Source organism: Equus przewalskii, chromosome 1, assembly GCF_037783145.1.
Source record: "Equus przewalskii isolate Varuska chromosome 1, EquPr2, whole genome shotgun sequence".
NCBI lineage: Eukaryota > Metazoa > Chordata > Mammalia > Perissodactyla > Equidae > Equus > Equus przewalskii.
Window position 1 is genome coordinate 125,564,905 of NC_091831.1, and position 21,817 is coordinate 125,586,721.

The window sequence follows — 21,817 nt, forward strand, 5'->3', positions numbered from 1 at the left end:
TGCAGCCATTGGTTGCTTTAAACAAAAGGTGTTTTCCTTAAATGTCTATACATTTGGTTGAAGCTGGCCTTAAAGGAAGCTGAATTTCAGAAGGAAAACTATTTGGTTGATTTGAGATGTGTTTTTCTTCAAATGAGGCCTGCTAATGTGTGCTGTAGCTAAATACCAGTTGTTGGGGATTTAGCAAGGTAAATGCAACAAAATGCACAAAAACAAGCAAAAAAACCTACTGAGTCTGTCTGATTCAGATAACTTTGTGGCTTTAGCCATCATGCATATTTTTAAAGATAGTGCTTTAGTGGTAACACATTGTCCTCTATACCTACAAGATTATTTTTTCTTCAAAGTAGCTTATTTGTATTGTCTTCTCAGCATCATGACCACCATCTTTTCACTGTTAATTTTTTTCCTTTCAAAGAAATTAATTCCTCTTTTAAAAAATTGTATTGGGGCTGGCCCCGTGGCTGAGTGGTTAAGTTCGCGCGCTCCGCTGCAGGCGGCCCAGTGTTTCGTTGGTTCGAATCCTGGGCGCGGACATGGCACTGCTCATCAAACCACGCTGAGGCAGCGTCCCACATGCCACAACTAGAAGGACCCACAACGAAGAACATACAACTATGTACCAGGGGGCTTTGGGGAGAAAAAGGAAAAAAATAAAATCTTTAAAAGAAAAAAAATACATTTCTAAAAAATTGTATTACCCTTGATATAATCCTATGACAATGTAGAAGTCAAATCTGTAGCATATTTTGTGGCAATAGTGGAAGATGGCAGGAGATGGTGGCCTTAGAGTTAGGAAACCTGGGGTGGGGTGGCCTGGCAGTGAGTGACCATTTATGCAGAGCCTGCTGTATGCACTGGGCCTGGAGCTGGGCAAACATTTGAAAACACATGACTTAGTGGAACCAGAGTTTTGAGATGGGCTAAAATGATAAGATCTGTGTTCCCATCACCATGAATTTATTGTATGAGTTTGTCTTGGTCACTTCCCAGCCTTGAGCCTGTTTCTTCGTGTACAAAACAGGCTCGACAAAGCTGATTCTGCCTCCTGTTCATAAGCCCTGTGTTTACAACGTTCCTGAAAGACAGGAAGAAAGGATAGAGAGGAAAGGAAGTTGAGGCAAAGCCTATGCTTGTGGCTGTGCAGCTGAGGGGAGACAGTGGCTGGGAAGACTCTTTCCACTCCACAAAGCTCACGTGAAAATAAATAAATTAGAGAAAGGTTTGCAGGCTGCCCTTAGAAGATCTGGAAACTTCCTAACATCCTGTCCTGGATGGACCTGGGGATCTTCACGGTCTTCTCCTCCTAACTTAAGAAAATCCCTCTTCTTGACCCTTTTTTGTTGCGGGTACCTTATTTTCTTCCATTTATACATGGGATGGACTCTTAGTTTTACTTTTCTGTCAGGGAGTGTGTGTGGAAATTTGTAGAATCATAGAAATTTAGATCTGAGAGGACATTGGCGATCACACAGCATAACTCTGCCACTTCTCCCTCCTTGAGTGAAGAATCCCTTTCTAGCCTTCCTGTTAGACGGCTGGCCAGCCAACCTCTTGCTTAAATTATTCATTAACGGAGTCCTTGCTACACCCTCCCTTCCCACCCTGCCCGGGCCCGTGTAATCCCACAACCAACAGATCTGTCAGCTTCATGCTAGAAAGGTTCACATCTGTATTTCATTGAATCCTCCCAACAACCTGGGAAGTAAGTGAGCAAACTGGGCCTCAGAGGGGTTAAGAACTTGCTCAAGGTCACAGATGAGACTCAGACCCAAGTCATCTGATTCCAAAGCCCGCACCTCAGGAGAAGTCCGTGGTGCAAAAAAAATGGACCGGCATCCTGAGCTATGCGTGTCATGCTTGGTATGCTCGGTTCCTATTTACTTAAGAGGCTGAATGCAAGATAAATATTTAGGCAAAGTTTAAAAAAGAAAACAAAGTCTGCCTGTAGGAGCACTTTTCTAAATCAACACAAGGGATGCTAGGCATTTAAATTGGCCCCAGGTTGACCCAAAACTAGAATTCAAGGTTGTGTCGACTAGTCCTCAGTAGAACCTTTCCAGTCTTATTTACCTTGACTGAGAAATGTTTGGAAGAATTTCCCCCACGTCGGGAACCGTTTCTCATTGACTGGCTGTGCGTGCTGTGCTAAAATGCCCGCCAGCTCCTCGGAGATCTTCACCAAAGCTGGCTCCTGCAGAAACAAATTAAATAGAACCACAAGCAATTTTACTACAGAAATGAAAACTGCTTGTGGAGTGATTAAAAACCAGGCCTCCAACAGGCAAAAAAAATGTGGTTACTGTTTACCCAGAGTCAGAAAACCATTTTGAAATTTTTCTCTATTTTTCCAGCCATTTCGGTTTTCATATTTCAAAGTGATTGGGCCCCTAAATATTCATGCTAATTGTTGTCTCTAAAAGGCAGGCTTCTGTCTGGGCATCAGGATACCCCAGGTTCAGACCCACTGCAGCCTGACAAGCTGGATGTCCGTGGGCAATGTGCCTTCCCACTCTGGGCCTCAGGTTCCCTTTATGTAGAATGTGGGGTTAACTACCTTGTCCCTGGGGCCCTTCAGACTGAATGGTTTTTATTCTATGACCCTAATAGGGCTGACCCTGGGAGAAATCATGGAATTGGCAGGGTCCTTCTTTGGCTCCTCCATCTCTTTAAGCTGTGCTCTTTCCTCCTTGCTGGGGGGCCTCCACATCCTACAACTGTGGGATCAAATTCTTAAACCATGGACTGACACTGTAAAGGTGGGATTTTAGGTGGGGGCAGGTTGGGAGAGTGAGGTGGTTGGGGGGCCCAGCCTCAGTCACCTGACATTCCCCACAAGGTCACAGCCTCATCTGACTAGATGTGGGGCTGGCCCCACATCATCATAAAACAACCCCAAACTACAAAGCCTCCTGTCAAAATGAAAACAGTAGGAAATCCTCTGATGAATAAGAAGCCTGGCTTTTTGATATAAATATCCTTGGTTTGCCAGGACAATTTTTTTTTTTTTTTGGATAGTCTTAGACTAAAACTCATTTAATTTTTTTATTTCTGCCAGAAGTAGGGCAGGGCACTAGATACAAAACCACTGGATGGGCAGTGTTCATAGTCAAAATATGGGACACCGACAAGAAAAACTCAGGCTTGCTTTGGGCTGCCGGGGAACTTCCGAATCTATGAGTGAACACTCCATAATTCAGAGGAATCGGAAAGGATCAGCTTTGGCAGGTGGGGCTGGAAGGAATCTTAGAACTATTCTGTATCCTCATTTATTTCCAATTTCCATGACATTAAAACGTGATTGTCTTCTTCTCCCCTCCCCCACCCCATCCAGCTCCTTGGAGCATCTGTTCACATCTGAGAGCATTCTCTGGGCAGGTCCAAATAATCTGAATAATTTCCGAAATATCCAGAAAATACTGGTGGGAGAGTCTCATTAGTCAGCTTAGTAAGTGCTTGACATAAAACAAAAATGCCATGAGGAAGAGGCAGTGCCTGGCCTGCGTGCGAGCAGTTCAGGATGGCTCCCCACACCCCGCCAGGAGAGGTCCCTTAGGAAGGGCAGGGAGCAGCCTCGGGCAGCCAGCCTCTGCCTCAGGCCTTTCCCCCTTCGGATCCTGCCCAATGTACACATTTCCCCTGCTCTCTACCTTACATTCCCTCTTCTTCCCGAAGCCCCGCATCTAAATCATAAACAAGCACACAAAATGCACCTTTCCAACAACCTGGGCCCCTGTTTGTTCCATCTTTGCGTACTGTCCTGCAAACCCATCTTTCTTTTTGTTTTATACTTGTTTCAGTTAAAACCATTCTCCTCTATCGAAGAAGACCAATTGTCTGTGATTCATGAAATGCCCCAGAGTGGGACGAGGAAGCACGGCTGCCAATTCCCGCCCCGCTGGGAAAGCCGAGTGTCCAGGGAGGAAGCCTCGCAGGCCAGGCCCTCTCCCAGGATAGCAGAGACTTCCTCTTGCTCTGCCCTGATTGAAGGGCCTCTCCTGCCTGCTGCTGAACGGTGTTGCACCACCTGCCCAGTGATCTGCTATGTGGCCATTCACGTGAAGACATCAAAGAGAAATCATTCATTCATTCCTTCACTCATCCATATATCAAAAAATTACAGATAGCTTAGAGTATCCGAAATCATATTCAGACAGCAGAATGGTGGTTGTCAGGGGCTGGGGGAGGGGACGGGGAGCTGGCGGGTACAGAATTTCAGTTTTACAAGATAAAAAGAGTTATGCAGATGGATGGTGATGACGGTTGCAGAACATTATGGACATATTTAATACCACTGAACTGTACATTTGAAATGATTAAGATGATAAATTTTATGTTATGTGTATTTGACCACAATAAAAACAACTGGGAAAAAATTACAGAATGTGTGGCCTTTAAAGGAACTGAACTAGGGGAAAAAAGTGTTTGCGTGTTTTGGGGGGTAAAGACGGAGAAGAGGCAGTGAAAGAAGAGGTGGAAGCCTTGCCACCTCCATCCTGAAAGTAGATCCGCATCACCTTGAGGATCCAGTTGAAACTCCTCAGCACGACGCACGCAGAAGGCCCTCTGTGACTGGCCTCCGATTCCTTCTCTCTTCTCCAGCTCCCAGCCTTGCCCCAAAGTGCCCTGGCTCAGTTTCTTTCCTCTGCCTTCCTTCCTGCTCTTCCTGCCCCGGCTGACTCCTCCCCACCCTTTCTGAGTTAGTTCTGGTCACACCTCCTCCAGGAAGCCTTCTCTGCTACCCCAGTTGAGTGTCCTTTCTTCATGCTCTCCAGCTCCCTGGGGGCTCCTTAATGGCGTGGTCAGTGGCTTTGAGGTCAGTCTCCCCAGCGCTCTGCACAGGGAACACTACATTTTTGGGGAATGAATCATGGTGGCGGTAAACACAGGAACCCAGCCCTGAGCAGCTAGAGTTACAGAATCAGAGAAAATGTGGAACTTCTCAACAGGCTCCCTCCTCGCTGCCCAGGAACTCACCTGGGGGGATGACCACTTAAGAAGCACCAATTCTTCTCGAGTGGATTTTCTGGGATTCCCTGCCTCTGAGGGGCACTGGGAAGATAAATGAGGTGCCATTTATGAAGTGTCACCTCAGAGGCAACATGCTACGTGAGGGCCAACAATTAACTCGTAAGGCCGCAGCTTGTGTGAGGCATCTGGACCCTGTGCCAGGCTGCCACCACTGCCTCTGCTCACACAGCCAGCCATTGCGCCTTCATCCACAGCCTTTACGCTGTGCACAAACCACAGCAAGGGGGTGCGTTTCCTAGAGGAAAGTCTGCTCCACGGATCTGGAGGATGAATCACGTCCCATCATGAGAAGTACACAGCTGAAGGCACTGGTGGGGTGACGTTCAATTGAGGATGCTGGGACACACAGAGGTAGCTTGGGGCCATGATTAACTCTGAGAAAAAGAGATGGAGAGGAATAATGGAGGGAGTATTAACTGTTCAATTTCTTTCTTTACTTTGAAAGCATCTGATAGGAAACGCAAGGATTATACTAAGAATGGCCCTGGTACCAATGAAGAGAGAATTGTCTCCCCAACCACACACACAAAAAAATACAGCAGGACTTGCAGCTCATACATTCAAGAAAGGGCAGCAATCGGACATTCTGGGTACGAGCTTCATCTTATCCCCGCCCCCTAAGCAGCCCTCGACAGCACAGTGAGAGCTGTGAACTGGTGGGTGGCTCCGTCACAGCAGTGGTGTGACAAACCCACATCACCCTCTTCCTTACGAGCAACAAGGGCTCAACGGCCACCAAGGGCCTACCGACGTCAGATACGAGCTCTCAGTTTTGGGGGGAGTTTCTGTTCTCTGGTGATTACCATTTTGCATAGTTCAAACACAATTACCACAACTTGAAGGGCAGATGCTGGTGAGGGAAGATCTGTAGCTATGCAGGCTTATTGTGTTCAGAATAAATTTGACCACGCACATACGCGTGCGCACACACACCACACACACACACACACACACACCCATGCCAGGAAAACCCCTAATTCATGTGAATCATCAGAACAGTGTTTGTAAAATACTTGCTCCTGTCCCAGCAGACTCTCGTTTCTTAGCTCATTTGGCCCTCACTGCAACAATCCACACTAGCCGATAATTCAGAGCTAACGACTCTGGGGCTGTGGAAAGGAAAGTATATACCTTGTGGATGATAAACAAATGTTAGAAAAATTCACTTTACTTTTTGAGAAAAATCAGAATTCCAGAGTTTTCATTCCATCATGATTGCCCTGGCTCTGGCAACGCGTATTAGCCGCTCTCCGTGGAGCTGTTGGCTCTGGAGCAATTCCCATCCGGGAGAAACTTCAGCCCATCTGCACCACCGCACAGCCTTGTCACCCTTTGTCCAGTATTCACATTTGCCCCTCAGGGTGCATTGACAGTAGTCATGACCTTGGAGAGTTCCAAGATGTCTGCAGAAGGCAAAGGGCCTCCATCGGCCTGATCATTGCATCCTAGAGATTCTTGTCCATCAAGCGTGGGCCTTGCCTCTCAGCTCTTTTCCTATCAAGAGAGTGTAAATTTGAAGGAAGAGATAGTTGACTGAAAGAAATTCAGGCTATCTCAGGGGAAGCCACTGGCATATCCAATTTAATACTACCCTCAATGACTGAAGCGACTTCAAACTCCAGAGAGTTAACTTTCCCGAGTAAATTCTATGTGCGTGCGTGTGTGTGTGTATGTGTGTTGAGGAGGATGGGCGAGGAAGAAGAAGGAATACAAATTGGAATGCTTTAAATGTCAATCCCACCAAAACTCATTTATCTAAAAGCTTCTTTGCTGGATCTGCAGTGATGAATTAAGTAAAATAACTTCTTGGCGAATCACCTCCAATCTCTCACCTCAGACATTGTTGTAAACCTCAGGTTTTCAAAAGAGAAACCAAGGGACCTCCCCTGATCGTCGTGCTTTCTAGAGCCTTCTGACATCCCTAAATGGAGGAATGGAGGGTGTCATAAGGTCAAAAGGCAGGACGATGACCTAAAACACTAAGCAAGACTGTCAGTGTTGAAGGGGCCATAGGGACCATGTAAGACAAATGCCCCATGGAACAGAGGAGGGAATGGGACCGTGGGACCGCAGGAGCCCTCTGCTGCCTCTGACTCCTGGGAGCATCCTCTCCACCACCCCTGCTGCCTCCTTCAGAGGCAAAGGGTGGGGTACCCTGAAAGGTGCTCAGGATTTGAATTGGCTGGTGGCACAGAGGTGGAGAGAAAGGAGGGATCCCATATTTGAGGGTGAATGGAGCAGGGTTGCTCTGCTGTGCACAGGATACATTTTACCACCGTAGTCATTTTTAGGCAAAATAACCACTCTCACTTATTGAAAGCTTATCAAGTGGCAGGCCTGTGCCAGGGGTTTTTTCTATTTATTATCTCAAAGCCATTCTCTGAGGTAGTTATTATCATTCCCATTTCATGTCACACAGCCATGAAGCAGCAACCTGGGATTCAAATCCAGTTGCTACCAGTATGCCATAGGGCGAGGGGATCTGCGTCTGTAACTGCCATCAGTGGGCCTAAATGGTCAATCTGGGTCAGCTCACATCATCCACAAGTGCTGGTAAGTCTGTGCTGTCAAATTTATGAAAAAATGGTAGTGTGGACATCTCTTGTTGGCTGCCTAGCATCTTTGTCCCCTCGTTCAGGGTAACAATGTCCCAAAGTTCCTTTCAGGAACTGCCCTTAACCCATTCTTAGCTAACGAGTTGATTGAGAGCAGCACGGAGGAGAGATGGAAAGTAACTGGGCCCTTGGTGACATTGAGCCACTGGATTAAGGTGTATCTGAAGCCAGAGCCAATCTTTGGATTTTCAGTTAGCTGAGATAGCAAATTCTCCTTATTTTTAAAGCCATTTTGAGTTGGATTTTCTGTTACTTGAAGCTTAAACATTTTAAACCGGTACAATTGGGTGGGCCAGACTGTGTACCCACAATCCAAGATGGACGTTTTAAGCGAGCAAATGCTCTGATCGCTCTGTGCATTGGTTGCTGTCATTCTGCAATCAGTAGTCACGTTTTCACTCATTCCTTTCCATTAAGATCATTAGAAAGAGTCCCTCTTTAGAGTGCAAAAATATGCTGAGAGGAAGAAGGAAAAATGAAAATGTCTTCAGCAAGTCATAAACCACTTCCTACACCTACTTAAAGTTTAAGGACTGCTTTAATACTCCATGTTTAATTGTTAATTGAGAATTTAAAAATCAAAAATGCCAACTTTGCCTTCGATGAGATGGAAAATTATGCCGCTGTAGAAGGTAACATAATGTAAAACAGCCAACATTACCAAGGCACACAAATGTTTTTGGTATGTAAAATTGCTTTGTAAAATATTTGCTCCATCTGCTGAAAGCGGCAAAGACAATTTTCCCTTGATAGCTAATGGCCCATTTCGGCTGGGTGGTAAGTGATTCGCTGCGGTGGCGGCTCTCATTAAACAGAACGGTGAAAATGCGGTATATAATTCCATACTTATGTAGCATTATCCGCTCGCTGCTTCTCGAGGAGTCTGTCCCTCATTATCGAGGCCTCCACCTTGCACCAACATGCAGGCCTCGCAGTCAATTTGACTTGAGAAGCGTTTTGTCCAACTGAGGCACATATGTCGTGCCTCCATTCCAAAGCTCAGCACAACTGCTTCCCCCCCGATCAGAAACGCTAGAAAGGTTCATTCCTTTTCAACTTTCCAGCACTTAAACGGCTGTTTCTTTTTCCCTCTCACCACAGGGGGCCATGGTTTTCTTTCTAGGCTCACCCTGTCGCACTGCATGCTGGGAGTTTCAATAGATAAAGATTAAGCGTTTCTCGAAATTCTTAATTGAACATACGCAAAAGCAGGAAAAATTTTCCCCCAGAGGCCAAAATTGCCACCATAAAAGCCCGGCAAGCACTGTCCTTCGTTCCTGGTGTATGTGGTGGTCTGTGATGTCTCTTCTTAAAGGAGCTGTTTACCCTACACTGAATTACTTCAACATCTGCTAAAGGAACAATTAAAAATAAATAATCCAGGGTGGTTTAAAAAAAAGAAGAATATGTTCACATTTGGGGAATGATACTAAAAAGTAGTTACAGCAGCAAGTGGCTGATTTTTAAAAAAATATTTTTAACATTGGAACATGGTTCTAAAGGAAATTACATTAAATATAGAGCAACATCAAGTAAATACATATGGCTGCTGTAAAGATTATGCAATATTTTCAAGCAGAAACCACGCAGTTCTAAAATCAACCATAAGTAGAAGTAGCCATAATTATTATTATTGGTAATAGGTTTCTTTCTTTCCCGTTAGAGAAATATCACTGGTTGAGAAAATTGCATATGCTAATAAAAACCCTTTAACTGAAAATTAAAAACAAAAGAAAACATATGTGCTCTTTGAACTTGATTTTTAATTCGAGTAATGAGGGAGAGTTTGTGGAATGAAATAAGAGACTATCATGAGAATTTGTACTTTAATTTTATGCAAACGAAATGGGCAAGCATCTACTTTTCTTAATCAGAGTGAAGAGCCGTACCGTCTTTGATATTTTCACATACATTTGTGTATAGTTGAGGTGGATATAATAGCATTCTATGTTTATTATTATTATTTTTGTGTAGACCATGCTCATTAAAATACCAGGGTCGTAAATCAGTGAATTCCAAAAGTGAGGCTGTTTGTTTGATCTCGCACAATTACACGAAAGTCCGCGCCTTCTCAAGGGCGTCCCTCTCTCCCCGAGGGGGCGCGAGGACAGACGACCAGAAGCAAATGGCGCAGTCGCGGGCGGAGGAGAGTAAAACTCATTCTGAATCCATTCCAAATGCCCATGCCTGCTCTGTGGTTTTCAGCAAAGCAGATATTTCCAAAAGAACTCCAGCGGGGACTTCCTGGATGTGAAAACACTAACCAATTCTCGTTCCTCTCATCTTTTGCTTTATTCCTTCCTTCCACGCTGTTATTGCGAAAAACTGGCAGTTAAATTCAATTGATTCAAAATATTCCGGATCCATATGGCCGCCAACCCCGGAGCTGAGGCGGCGATAGCGCCTCACTGCTGTTCCCGAGCATTTGCCTCTCCCCCAGTCCCCAGATGGTGGGAGTAACATTTAAACCTCCTTTTCTCTGCCTTGTACAATAGACCTTGGCACCATTTCAACTGTTTACTCCGGTAATTAACAGCTCTGATACCACAACAATTACAACTCCTACACTCTCACCACAATAATGCTATGAATTAGTGAGAGCTAATGGCTGGAAGGTAGAGTGTTTCCAGACTGTGAGATCTGCGCATTTTTAGAATAAAATAAAAGGTACAAACAGCACGCTTGCAGTAGACAATGATTACCTAGTAATTAGTTTACACAAAGCTTCCTATTTAATGGCAAAACGCTGTAATTAACGTGTGACAGAAAATCAAAGGGTACTTTGTAAGCATATGAAAAATTCACACTGCAGGCCCATAGCTTTATGTACTGATTAGAACCATATTAAATCAATAGGACACACAAACCAACAGCTTGTATAGCTGATTATTATAGGTCCTCAGAAGGGGGACCAGGCTTTCATTTAACTTGGGGAGGCAATTTTCCTTCTCCTGTCATCTTCCTCAGGCACAGAGAAGTACCTCAAACCCAAGCCTGGCAGCTTCATGAAAATAACCATTGAACTGGAAGAAAACATTCTAAGTCATTTTCAGAGATAAGGAAAGATATGTAAATAATTAAGCCTTTCCGATGCTCCTGGTGCCGTGCTGCTACACTAATTAGAAAAGACACCAACTGGAACCAGAAAATGAAGCAACTGGGTCTCAATCTTGTGGTCAGAATAATGTCTACTTTATCAGGTCAATGCCTCTTTATTCAACATGTAGGAAGTTCAAATAATTGGAATTATTTTCTCTTTTCAAATGATAAGAAACCAAGACACTCTCAAGGTTTATTCTTTGAAAGGCATTATCTGGGTAGATCATTGGGTAGGCACAGTCGGGTCGATGTTCTGTATTTTCAACAGCCACAATCCTATGTAATGACAACTGACGTACAGAACAATATTCTGGAAGCCTACAAGACCTTAAAAGACCTTCTAAATCACCAAAAAAAGATTAAATTGTATGTAGTTGTTCAACGTTACCAGTATTTAATTGTAATGCAATTTTATGGTAATATTGACAAGAATAATAACAAATAGCATTTCTCAAAGGCTTATGTGCTAAGTACATGCTAGCCAATTCATAAAGGTTATCTCATTTAATTCTCACCACCTCCAGGTGGCAGGTACTAATGTTATCCCTGTTTACCGATGAAGGCTTGGAGAGCTGCAGAGATTTGCCTATGGTTCCCCCTAGTGAGTGTGGGAGTCTGACCTCAGTGTCCCAGGCTATGGACCCCCCCAAGCCAGACTACCTCTTAGTTATCCTTGACTGTTCAGTTATTCAGACTAACCTATTCCCACACTCATTCCGCTTCAAAGGGAGTTTACCATGTCAACCTGGAACAGGGGATTGAAAGAACCAAAACAAACAAAACGTTTGGTTGCTTATCCAAAAAAACAGGGTTTTAAATGCTCACTGTATTTTTAATGCTGCATCTGATTATGAAGACGGACCACTCATAGCTCTGTGAGAATTTGAGGCTCACTACAATGAGCACGATAGTTGAGAAAGGCATTGAAATCTGTCACCTCCATCAACAGCCAAAGGGTGCTATCTGAAACTCACTCTCAACACCCATGCAAGTAAATAGGCATGTGAGGCGGTTGGGTTGCAAAAGCTGAATCATGGGGACTCCTGGACAGGGCTCCTCCGGCAGCTCTGAGGGGTGTGCCGGCTGGCCCTCCACCTCCCCCAGCTCGCTGCCTTTCCTGACAGCAGCTCCCCTGGCGGCCAGGAAGGGAAGAAATCTGAGACCAATGGCTGCTGCGTTCCAGGGACCTTTGTGTTTCCTACAAGTCTCTGTAGAAAGCAGAAAACCTGCCACAGGGGCAGGGGGTCACAACAGCAGGGACCTGAGGGAGAACACTGCTCCGGGATTTTCAAACATGGGGTCTTTTCTAAGTGGATTCAGTTCAGTGTGGCAAGAGCGCTGGGCCAGGAGCAGTGGATGTGGGTTCCAAGCTAGGCACGATCGTTTCTTAGCCATGTGAGCTTGGGCCAGTCACTGAACTTCCCAAGCATCAGTCTCTCCATCTGTAAACAGAGTAACAATACCTTCCTTATCAAAGTTGTGTGGAAGTGAATGAGTAAGAATGCTAGGGTTTTTTGGGATGGAATGAGATGATTCATGTAAAATGCTTAGCACAATTCCTGGCACCCAGCAGGTTTTCTACAATGCTATTTATTATTGTTATTATGAAATACAGGGAAAATGTCAAGACCTTAACAGCGTATTTATCGATCTACAAAAGGCTTAATCTCATGTGTAGGCCAGTATTGTGGCAACTACTAAATACATAATCTAAGAAGTCAAGATTTTAAGATAAAAAAAATAAACAAATGAATAATCATTTGTATGTAGTTTAATGACTAGGGAAAAATAATACTCTAGATTTTTTTCTTAATCTGGAAAACCTAGATTTTTCTCTTAATACCAAAATGTGTTTCTGACATAAAATAAAATTATAAATAAGGACATGAGAAAAGGATGTCTCTTGCTTGTAATCAAATAATAACAATTATACATTTTGACATCTAAAATAAAAGTGAAAATAGTTTATAATATCCGATGCTGGTGAGGTGGTGGCAAAACTAGTGTGCTTATTCTCTGCTAGTAGCTTTGGAAATCAGTACGGTCTTCTTGGAAGGTAATGTGGCAATACCTAACAAGGGCCATCAGGCAATCTACTCCTGGGTCTTTCTCCTAGGGAATGATTCAACAGAAGCAAAAAGAGGTGTATACCAAAACCAAAAATAAAAACAAACTAATCTTTCCTTCCTCCTCCTTCTTCCCTCCCTCCCCACCACCACCAAAAAAAGGGAAAGCTGGAAATAATCTAAATTTCCAACTTAGGTGAAAGGTTTAATCTATTAGAGTAAATCAATATAAGGGAATATTATACAGCCATGAATTGTGACGACTACATGTGATCATGGAGAATGTTTAAGATCTGATGTTTAAACAGCATGTACACTATCATTGTAGCTGTAAGAAATAAATGCAGCACCTTTGGAAATTAATACCCAAAAATGAAAACAACTATGTTTGAGGGAAATGATTATGTACTTATTTGGTTAAATATTTCTTTAACCTTGTTACATTATCTTTTAACTTTTCCAAAAAATTATGTGGTCACAGGGTAATGGTTATTTGGGATCACCTAGTAACGGCCTACTAACTTCTACACAAGGCACCAAGCTTGGCCATCCTACAGTGGCTCCTAGGACCCAGTTACAAGGCCATCCTAATGGGTGGAGGTCTTCACAGTGGAGATGTAGAGAGTTCTAAAGCACTGATGGGTTGATGGTTCTCTCTCATAATAGTGTATTTTTTCGCTGATTTAGTTCTACAAGGAAGCAAAATAATGACTGTGGCTTCTTCTACTTTTTCTAGGCTTGGGTGCCTTGAATTAGTTACATACATGTATATATTTTCCTCCCTTGGAGATTCCCAGATTAATATCAAATGTTCAACAAAGTACACGGAAGTACAAGTAATGGGGAAACTGCTCTTGCAAAGGGCTAAAATTGCAATATTATATAGTGCCATTCAAGAGCTAATTCAATATCCTTTTTCTCCTAAGTGGTAAAATTGGGATGCCAAGACCTCCACATCTAACACTCTCCATCCAGGTAACAGAGGCCCAAAGAAGGGTTGCACAGAGAAACCCAAAAGTAAGCTGGCTTAGCTCTGTACACGGAGAAACTGTTCTGCAAAGATCTTTTGCAAAGTGGCGTCACCAGTAGCATCACTGCCTCTAAACCCATCTCCCAGGAATGAGGGAGGGAAGACTTACCCTTTCAAAGAAGAAAGGGGAAAAAAGCCACAAGAACGACTGGTACCACAGCAAATGTCTGCCTGAGTCTCCCTGCACGGTCTTAGGTGAGTGTCCAGGAAGGTATCTCCCCTACACTTGTGCCTTCCTTTGCATTAGCCTTCATTCCTCTAAATGAAAATAAGTACCCCCGACTGAGAGTGGGGAGTTTGGAGTGTGTACAAGTGTGTGGATTCATTAAACGCTAACAAGCACTGAGTACGTAAGTGAGTGGGTTTACTGGAACCTGAGGGGGTGGGGAAGCAGGTTTTGTTAGCTGGTAGGATCAGGAGAATAAGGTTGGTACCAACATACCATGAAAGAAATGAGTTGTGCTCTGTTTTCATTGTGGCCATCATGTAACATTCTGCTTTTCCTAAAATCACCTACATTCCATACTGATTTTTAAAATGTAACTATAGCTTTTCAGTATTTGTTGACTCCATGACTTTGTTTCCAATCTCAACTGCAACCAGTCAAATGACTCTGGTTCTAAATTAGATAGGTAGAAAAAAAGATAACCTATATATTAGATCCTTAAGTCTACACTGAGTCATGCCCACATCTAAAACCACTATCTGCATAAGACGCAAGAGACTCAAAACAGTTCAAACTCCCATAAACAGCACTGTTTTTAATCTGTTGCCTACAACATACCAATGAGAAAAATCATGGTATCGTGTCATAAACTGCTATGCAAATGATGCTATTTGTAAGTATTAACATAATTTAGTGCTTACAGTCATATTCTCATTTCTAATAATTCTCCCAGAATGGAGTCTTTCTCTGGACTCTTAGCCTGCAGGATAGTCTTTCATCAAGAAGCTGAAATTTTTAATAACCTGCCAGCATATGTTTTGTACGTGCCAGGCTAGGCTTGATGACACAACATCTTCATTATTGAAAGAAACAGGTCTACAAACTGTAATAGGACGTTAAAACACGCCTGTGCTCATAAAGTAATGCTTTGATGTCTAAATGTGCACCATTACGATGGTCTTCTGGAACAAAGGTCATTCCACCCCCGAACTCTCCACAGCTCCACGCCATGGAGACCGCGGTTCACTTCCACTCTGAATACGATTTCACTTTGAAGGCAAAGAATGTCAATAGTCTTCTACAAACAAAACAAAAGCTCTTCAGAACCGCTTTATTTTTTATTTTTATTTTGGCTTCTAACCACGCCATGACTAAGCACAGCTCTCAGAGTATAAAGAGATTTCTGAGTAATTGTATTTCCCTTGTTAAATTTTAAAAAATGATTTAAATAGGTTATTAATTATTCAAAAGTTGCACATTTAATAACATTAACAACAATGCCAAATGTATTTGGTGACAATTTAAAATGGTACAGTTTAAAATAATTGAAATTAAATAATGTATGGTCAGCCTTCTAGGTGCAATTCAGCCAAAGGTCAATATTTTACATATTTTTTAAACTTAAAGTCAGACGTTTCCAATTTGTCATAGTCTAGGGATAGGAGAATTCTTTAAAAATTACTAGTTTGAAATATTGGGACCAGCAAATACTTTGCACACTAACATTTCAATTTCTTAAATAAAATGTCATAATTTTCATGGTTTAATCTCAACAGTTTTGCTTTAAAAAGAAAATTCTATACAATATAAAATAAAATCCAGTTCAAAGAGAACACAGGAGAAACCTCTATGGGCCTCAAAATTAAATACATTTTCCTTGTTTTATTTTTTTCTAGAAGAGTAATTCACTTTGTATCCTTTAAATAATATGTAAAAAGCTGGCCTGACAGGTACTGCATTTAGTCCCTTCACTGATGGAGGGGGAAGAAAAGCCCAGAATAGATCATGGGGAGAACAGCAACATTTGTCAAAGGGAACTCTCTCTTCTGACTGTTCTCTAGATTTATTCATCATTTCACTTTCACAAGAATAATGTGGTTCTCCCGTGTGCCCCTCCCTTTCTATCACTTGTGTCTTGATTCATGTACCTCTGTGGTGGGATGCTCAAAGCGGATGCAAATCACTCCGCAGCCCACCACTATGTGTTTGGGAGGGAAGGAATCAACTAAGGGAATTTGCATCTGAATTTTCCTGATTTCTGCTATTTTCCTAAGTTATGATTTCACCAGTGGGGCAGCCCAAACAGAGACTGGAGATTAAGAGAAGCCGGGCAAGTCTAGGCCCCTGGGTGCAAAGTGAGGCAGCTTTTAGAATGGTGGGTTTAATTTCTATATTTAACTGTATAAAATTACTTTAATTATTAAGCAAGTTTGGAACAGACTAAGAAGTTGTACAATTCATTCTTCCACCAACATACATGGAAAAATCTGTATACGTCCACTCACATGCTAAGACTTCTTACGTATTATTCAGCTTTTGCCTGGAGATTTTCTGGCGGGGATGTATAATTTTCTCAAGATCTCACAGGGGCCAGCAGTTACATAAATTTCCTTGAATTGTCTTCAAAAACGTATGACTCCTGACAGAACGCTATTCTACACTAGCTTCCAGGTGACAGCCGCTCACTAATAGAATTTCTCTCTCATAATAAAATACAGCGAGCTTGATAACAACAGTTGTTAGAAGCATATGATCAAGATCACTTAGAAGGAATGAGATTTGTAATGTTATTTGAATATGGTAAAAAAAAAAAAACCAAAAAACCCTTTCTAATTATCATAATCCATTTGAAGACGTGAATGAAGACTTTTAGGGCCCAAAGAAGGGACATTTAAAATAACCTAATCCACCCCATTCACTTTGCATGTAAAGACTAAAGCCCAAGGAGGTCAAAATGACTAGCCTAAGGTCTCACGGCTGGCAGGTCACACAGCTGAGTCTAGAAGGATGTGCTCTCATCTCCCGGCTGAGCCTGCTGTTCCATCTCCTAACTGTCAGACACCGTGGGCTTACGTCACCATTGAACACTCACTTGGGCCCATTTCTTGCTCCAGTCTTCACGGCCATATTTGCCCCTCTCCTTTAGGATCCACTTGTAGCACTTTAGGTGGGAAGGAATGTCACAGAATGCAGTCCCATTTCCTCTGAGCTCATAGTCCATTTTAAAGAGCCAGCGCTGGATTTCCAGGTGATCGGTAATCAGCTGACTCAGCTGTTCTATCATCTGTGGGGCCCAAGACACAGCAACACTTACTACAGCTAGTTTCCTGGATTCCTTATTAGTATAGTCACTTAGTTGTACTTTTCATGCATCTTTATTTCAAATGGTCTGTTCATTCAATTATCTTGCAGTTATTAAGGCAGATTAGAAGTTCTAAGTGCTATGTGTGTGATATGAAGAAATCACTAACCAATGGGACCAATGACATGTTTCAAAGTATAGTCCTCTTTATGAGAAATCCTCAAATTATCATTTTGCTGGCTTTTGAAGGCAAAAGAAAGCATCCTCGAATATCTGTAATTGAATCTTGGTATTGTTTTCTTTCTTTTTTGGAGAATTATGTGTTTACTTATTGATTCTTCAAATGATATTTTTTATAGTTTCAAGACTATAAAGAGTTATAGTCTTGAAAACTTTAACTGCTTGGAGCTTTGCTGAGCTTTTAAATGTTATAACCTATAAAATATTTAATTTTTTCCTCATTAATGTACATGAAATACATTTGTTCGGCTGGTCAACTGGCCAAGAGTGTTATGTGAACAAGACAGATAAAGGAGATAACACAGTCATGAAAGCAACTTTTCTAGAATACACAGCTATCCTACATTTTATTTGAAACAGTATTTTCTCAAGAACTGGGCTCAATCACATGGAAGTCTAAGGGATAGAAGTTCAAGCTCTAATATCACAACGATATTAATAATAATAATAATAATAAACAATTAATAATAATATCTAACATTACTGAACTGTCAGTAGGAGCCAGGTCTTTGGCTAAGATCTTTACACGAGTTTTCTCATTTAATACTCACAAAAACCTATGAGGTAGAGGCCACTATTAGCTCCATTTTGTATGTAAGTAACTGAGACTCAGCTAATTTAAATAACCTGCCCACATCACACAGCACTGAGTGGCAGGGCAGGCTCTACCCAGGTGGCTCTGACTCCAGCACCTAGGCTCATGCCCTCTTCACTGTGCTTCCTGTCAGCCTGCAGAGAGGTGGGGGAGAAGGTGGAGGTGGAGAAGGGAGTCAGAAGAGAGCAAGAGAAGCAACTTTCCTTACAGTCAATAAGCCATTTGGGATACGTTTGAATCAGATAACAGTCTATAGCAAGATTGCTTAATTATAAATAATACTGTGCTAGGAGAGCCTTGGGGACAAATAATTCATTAGATCGCAAAATGATTTTTTATTTGGTCTTCTCTTTAGACTTTCCAGTTTATACTTCCCACAAAGGAACAAAGCAACACAAAACCTTCTCTCTCCTGAGACTACCCCATGCTGTTCTTGGTTATGGTTTTCTGTACTTAGGCCTCTGCAACACTCTTATTCTCTTCTCTTTTGATGAGTTTTTGCTCACCAAATGGATTTTTATTTTTTATTTTTTTAACTAAAGAATGTGAAAGGACTCAGGATTATAGTTCTGCTGAAGTCTGGAGCTAGCTGATTAGGATTATTTGGATTAAAGGCACAATATGTTCTCTTGAGTCCCGTCTTTCCAGCGAATCTTCCTGGGGACGTTACAGTCCACAGCAGTGTGGAAGTTATACCATGAGGCGCATACTTTGGATCCCTGGAAGCTCCATGCAACCATGGGGTATTCAATTAGGGTGAAAATGGAATTGTCTTAGCTCCCTAATTATCAAGTAGTGTCTGTGGATAATTTGGGTGTTTAAATGAAAAGTACTCTGGTCTGCACACCACACGGCTATGAGCATAGCCTAGGAAAGTTTTTCAATGTGCCTTCCAAAGTTACGTCCCCTCTTTTTCTAACGTTGTGTTAGAAGGTAGATTCTATATTCAACCATATTTTGCTGTATTCATACTTTGCAGAAGTAGACATGGTCTTTGGCCTGTTAATATCCAATAAAACTCTTTTGCTAGTGTAAGGAAAGGTGATCTGGCATAGCCTTTTTCATTGTGTATTTGGATACATTGTCTATTTGGAGGTTTCAACTACTAATCAGAATTCTTATCTGTTTCTTCCAAATCCTATTATTTGTTGCTTCTGAGAATCCTATAAATGGGCGTCTGTTGATGGATCCCCTACAGTAATGAAAAGGATCAATAGTATTGTAAAGACTGCACCAGTGGAAAGAATTATGTGCTATCTTTAAGTGAAAATTGAATAGTACTTTAAAATAGCATCGCCATTTTTGATTATTTAACCAAAGCTGTCAATATTTCATATGCAGCACACTCCAGAAAGAGAACTTGCATGGTTACTTTATGGATCAAAACAGGAAATGCTCACTGTACTCATGCTAGATGTAAAAAATAAATAAATAAGTTACTTAATCATAAACCAAATGACTTTGTGCTACTTCCAAACATTTATCATTTTCTATTTGAGTCTCTCTGTCAAAAGATGTAATAAATATTTTCATTGCCACTCATTTTATACTGGTGCAGAACAGAAATAGAAAAACGTCTACTGCTAAAATCCAACTGATAGGAATATTTATTAAGCCAAATTAAAATAATCACAGGTTTCTTTCACTGGCTTTACGTTTATGATGCACATTGGTAAAAAGCGTTATTGATTCCCCACCATTGGCAAATTCAAAACACTGATACGCTCAGATAGATTAGGAGGGTGGTCACTATCTGGAAGAATCTCAGCGGAGTCCTTCAGTTCTTGCTGACCTCAGACGTATGTTTTCGTACAACTAGAGTAGAACTCAGTTATAACTTGGCTTATTGTGACAGAGATTGCACATGCCAGAGGCAAAATGGCACCCCTCAAATCCAATTTGTCTGCGAGGAGGAGGTTTTTATTCCTACTTCTGTATCTAGCATTAGAGGGATGTTTGCTCTATTTAATGTGTTTGTATCTTTAACCACAATCAACATAGAAAGTTCTAAAATATTTCATAGCAAAGATTGCCTGAGTCCTCACCGGTGAAGATGAAAGCGAGACTCAATATAAATATGGCACATACATTTTAAAGTTTTGAAGGTTATTTAGTGTAATGTACACATATGAAATTGGATTGTTTGAAAATGCATTTCACGTGCATTAAGTCCATCAGTCGAGTACTGGGAGGCAGAGTCAGGAAATCCACATTGTTATCTTTAGATTCCAGTGGAGGCTAATGACAATGAAAGGGACACACCAGATCAGGGGCGCCTCTCTCTTCTGCTGCTGTTAAAAATGCCTGTGCCTTTTCCAGGCTCTGCTACCTTTAAGAGCAACTTCCTTCGTGAGCCATGTATTGCCCTAGAACACTCTAGCAAGACTGAACATTTTAGGGCAATTTAATAAGCTAAAAATATCTTCAAACTAGTCTCTGAAAAGTATGATTTGCTGAAAGGCTTGATTTTGGGGCTCAGCAGCTGTGAGATACGAGCATCGTGATCAGGCAACTGAGAGAGAAGGAGGATCCCTAAATATCGTCTCTCACAGACTGCCTCGTCGTGCACGGTGCTTCAGTTTCCCAGGGCAGGGTGGGGATCGGTTGTGATTGCCTCAGAGTAATGGTCAAGAGATGTACTGACACAGAAGTTAGGAACTGTTCACAACCATTTGTCTTTTTATTTTCTTTATTTTGAAAGAAGATAGCAATTAAATGGGAGAACATCTGCCAGAGTGAACTCAAAAATCATTTCTGGTGGCTGATATTATAGTTCTCCAAATAGTAAGAGGCCTAACTATCTGCTGGAAGGACGCATAGCCATAGACCTGGTCCGAGGCAAAAACCGAGAAGCAGATAGTTTTATGTCTGGAGCCATTTCGCTTCACCTTTCTGGGATTTTCCCCATACTCCATTTATGGCCCCTTCCTGAGGAGCCAAAGGATTGTTTTTACAGAGCCAAGGATGTCTGCAGCCTCTGCTACAGGCCCTCTGCAACCTGACTAGGCAGAAGGGCTCACTCTCTGGAGCTTTCCAAACCTGCTCCTTTTAGCCAAAGCGCACTCTCATTTCACGGGGTCCTGCTACCTGACTGGCTGGCTAATATGAGGATCAGCTAATGCATGTTAAGGCCATACATATTGATAGCAGGTTAGTACATTAACAGGGCCTGCAATATCTTAATCCAAATGAGTACATATTTTGGGAATTCCAGCAATTTCTGCAAGGCTATTAGGAAGACACTTTGAAACATGAAGGCCTAAAGGAGAGCCCATCAAATCAACTCAAGCATTTCACATGCTCTTCATCCGGGAGGGCTGGCTCCAGAAGACCTAAAGGTCCCACAAGGGCAGAGGGTGTGAAGTATTTGAACAGAGCCTCACCTGTCCACCCCACATACCTGTTGGTGACTAAAGATGTCATATATTCCAGGAGGGACTGGCACATTGGCGCTTTCAAAGATCCGTTTACTTCCGGACTTGGTACTATAAAGATGAGCCAGCTCAGGTTCCGGGCCCAGGATGGGTATGTTTAACATATCCGCCACAGCTAAATCATCTCTGTGGAGGAACCCACCGACGATGTAGGCGTCTTTTCCCTGGATGAGATTTTTTATTCTTTTCATTGCCTTGGGACTGTACATTAGGAGAGTGGCCAGACACATACGATGCTTCTGGGGGAAAATCATATTATTCTTGTTAAAAGGTGTTCTTTTTCTAGTCCATACACCTAATTTATAACGTTGCACACAATAAATGCATTATTAATAGCAGGCTGGGTTATGACCTATCCCGTTGTTTAGCAGTTTAAATTGATAAAAGCTGTTGGGGTGAGGCTCCATAATCGCTCACATCTTTAGTGCGTTGGAAATAGGCTCACTGGGAATAGAACTA

The 21,817-nt window shown here is 42.2% G+C and overlaps 1 protein-coding gene across 3 annotated transcripts in view; it reads right to left on the reverse strand.

Moving 5' to 3' along the window:
- The window catches only part of IQCH (IQ motif containing H), a 177,722-nt gene that overhangs the window by 45,860 nt on the left and 110,045 nt on the right, over positions 1 to 21,817 (reverse strand). For all 3 annotated transcript variants that reach the window (XR_011540770.1, XM_070622800.1, XM_070622791.1), the window contains 3 exons: positions 21,325 to 21,597; positions 16,880 to 17,071; positions 2,074 to 2,194 (listed from right to left, as the gene is read on the reverse strand). Coding sequence is in view for 2 of the 3 variants with exons in the window: in XM_070622800.1 (XP_070478901.1) it covers positions 2,074 to 2,194; positions 16,880 to 17,071; positions 21,325 to 21,597 (586 nt within the window). In the remaining variant the exon portion in view is untranslated. The remainder of the gene's footprint in view (positions 1 to 2,073; positions 2,195 to 16,879; positions 17,072 to 21,324; positions 21,598 to 21,817) is intronic.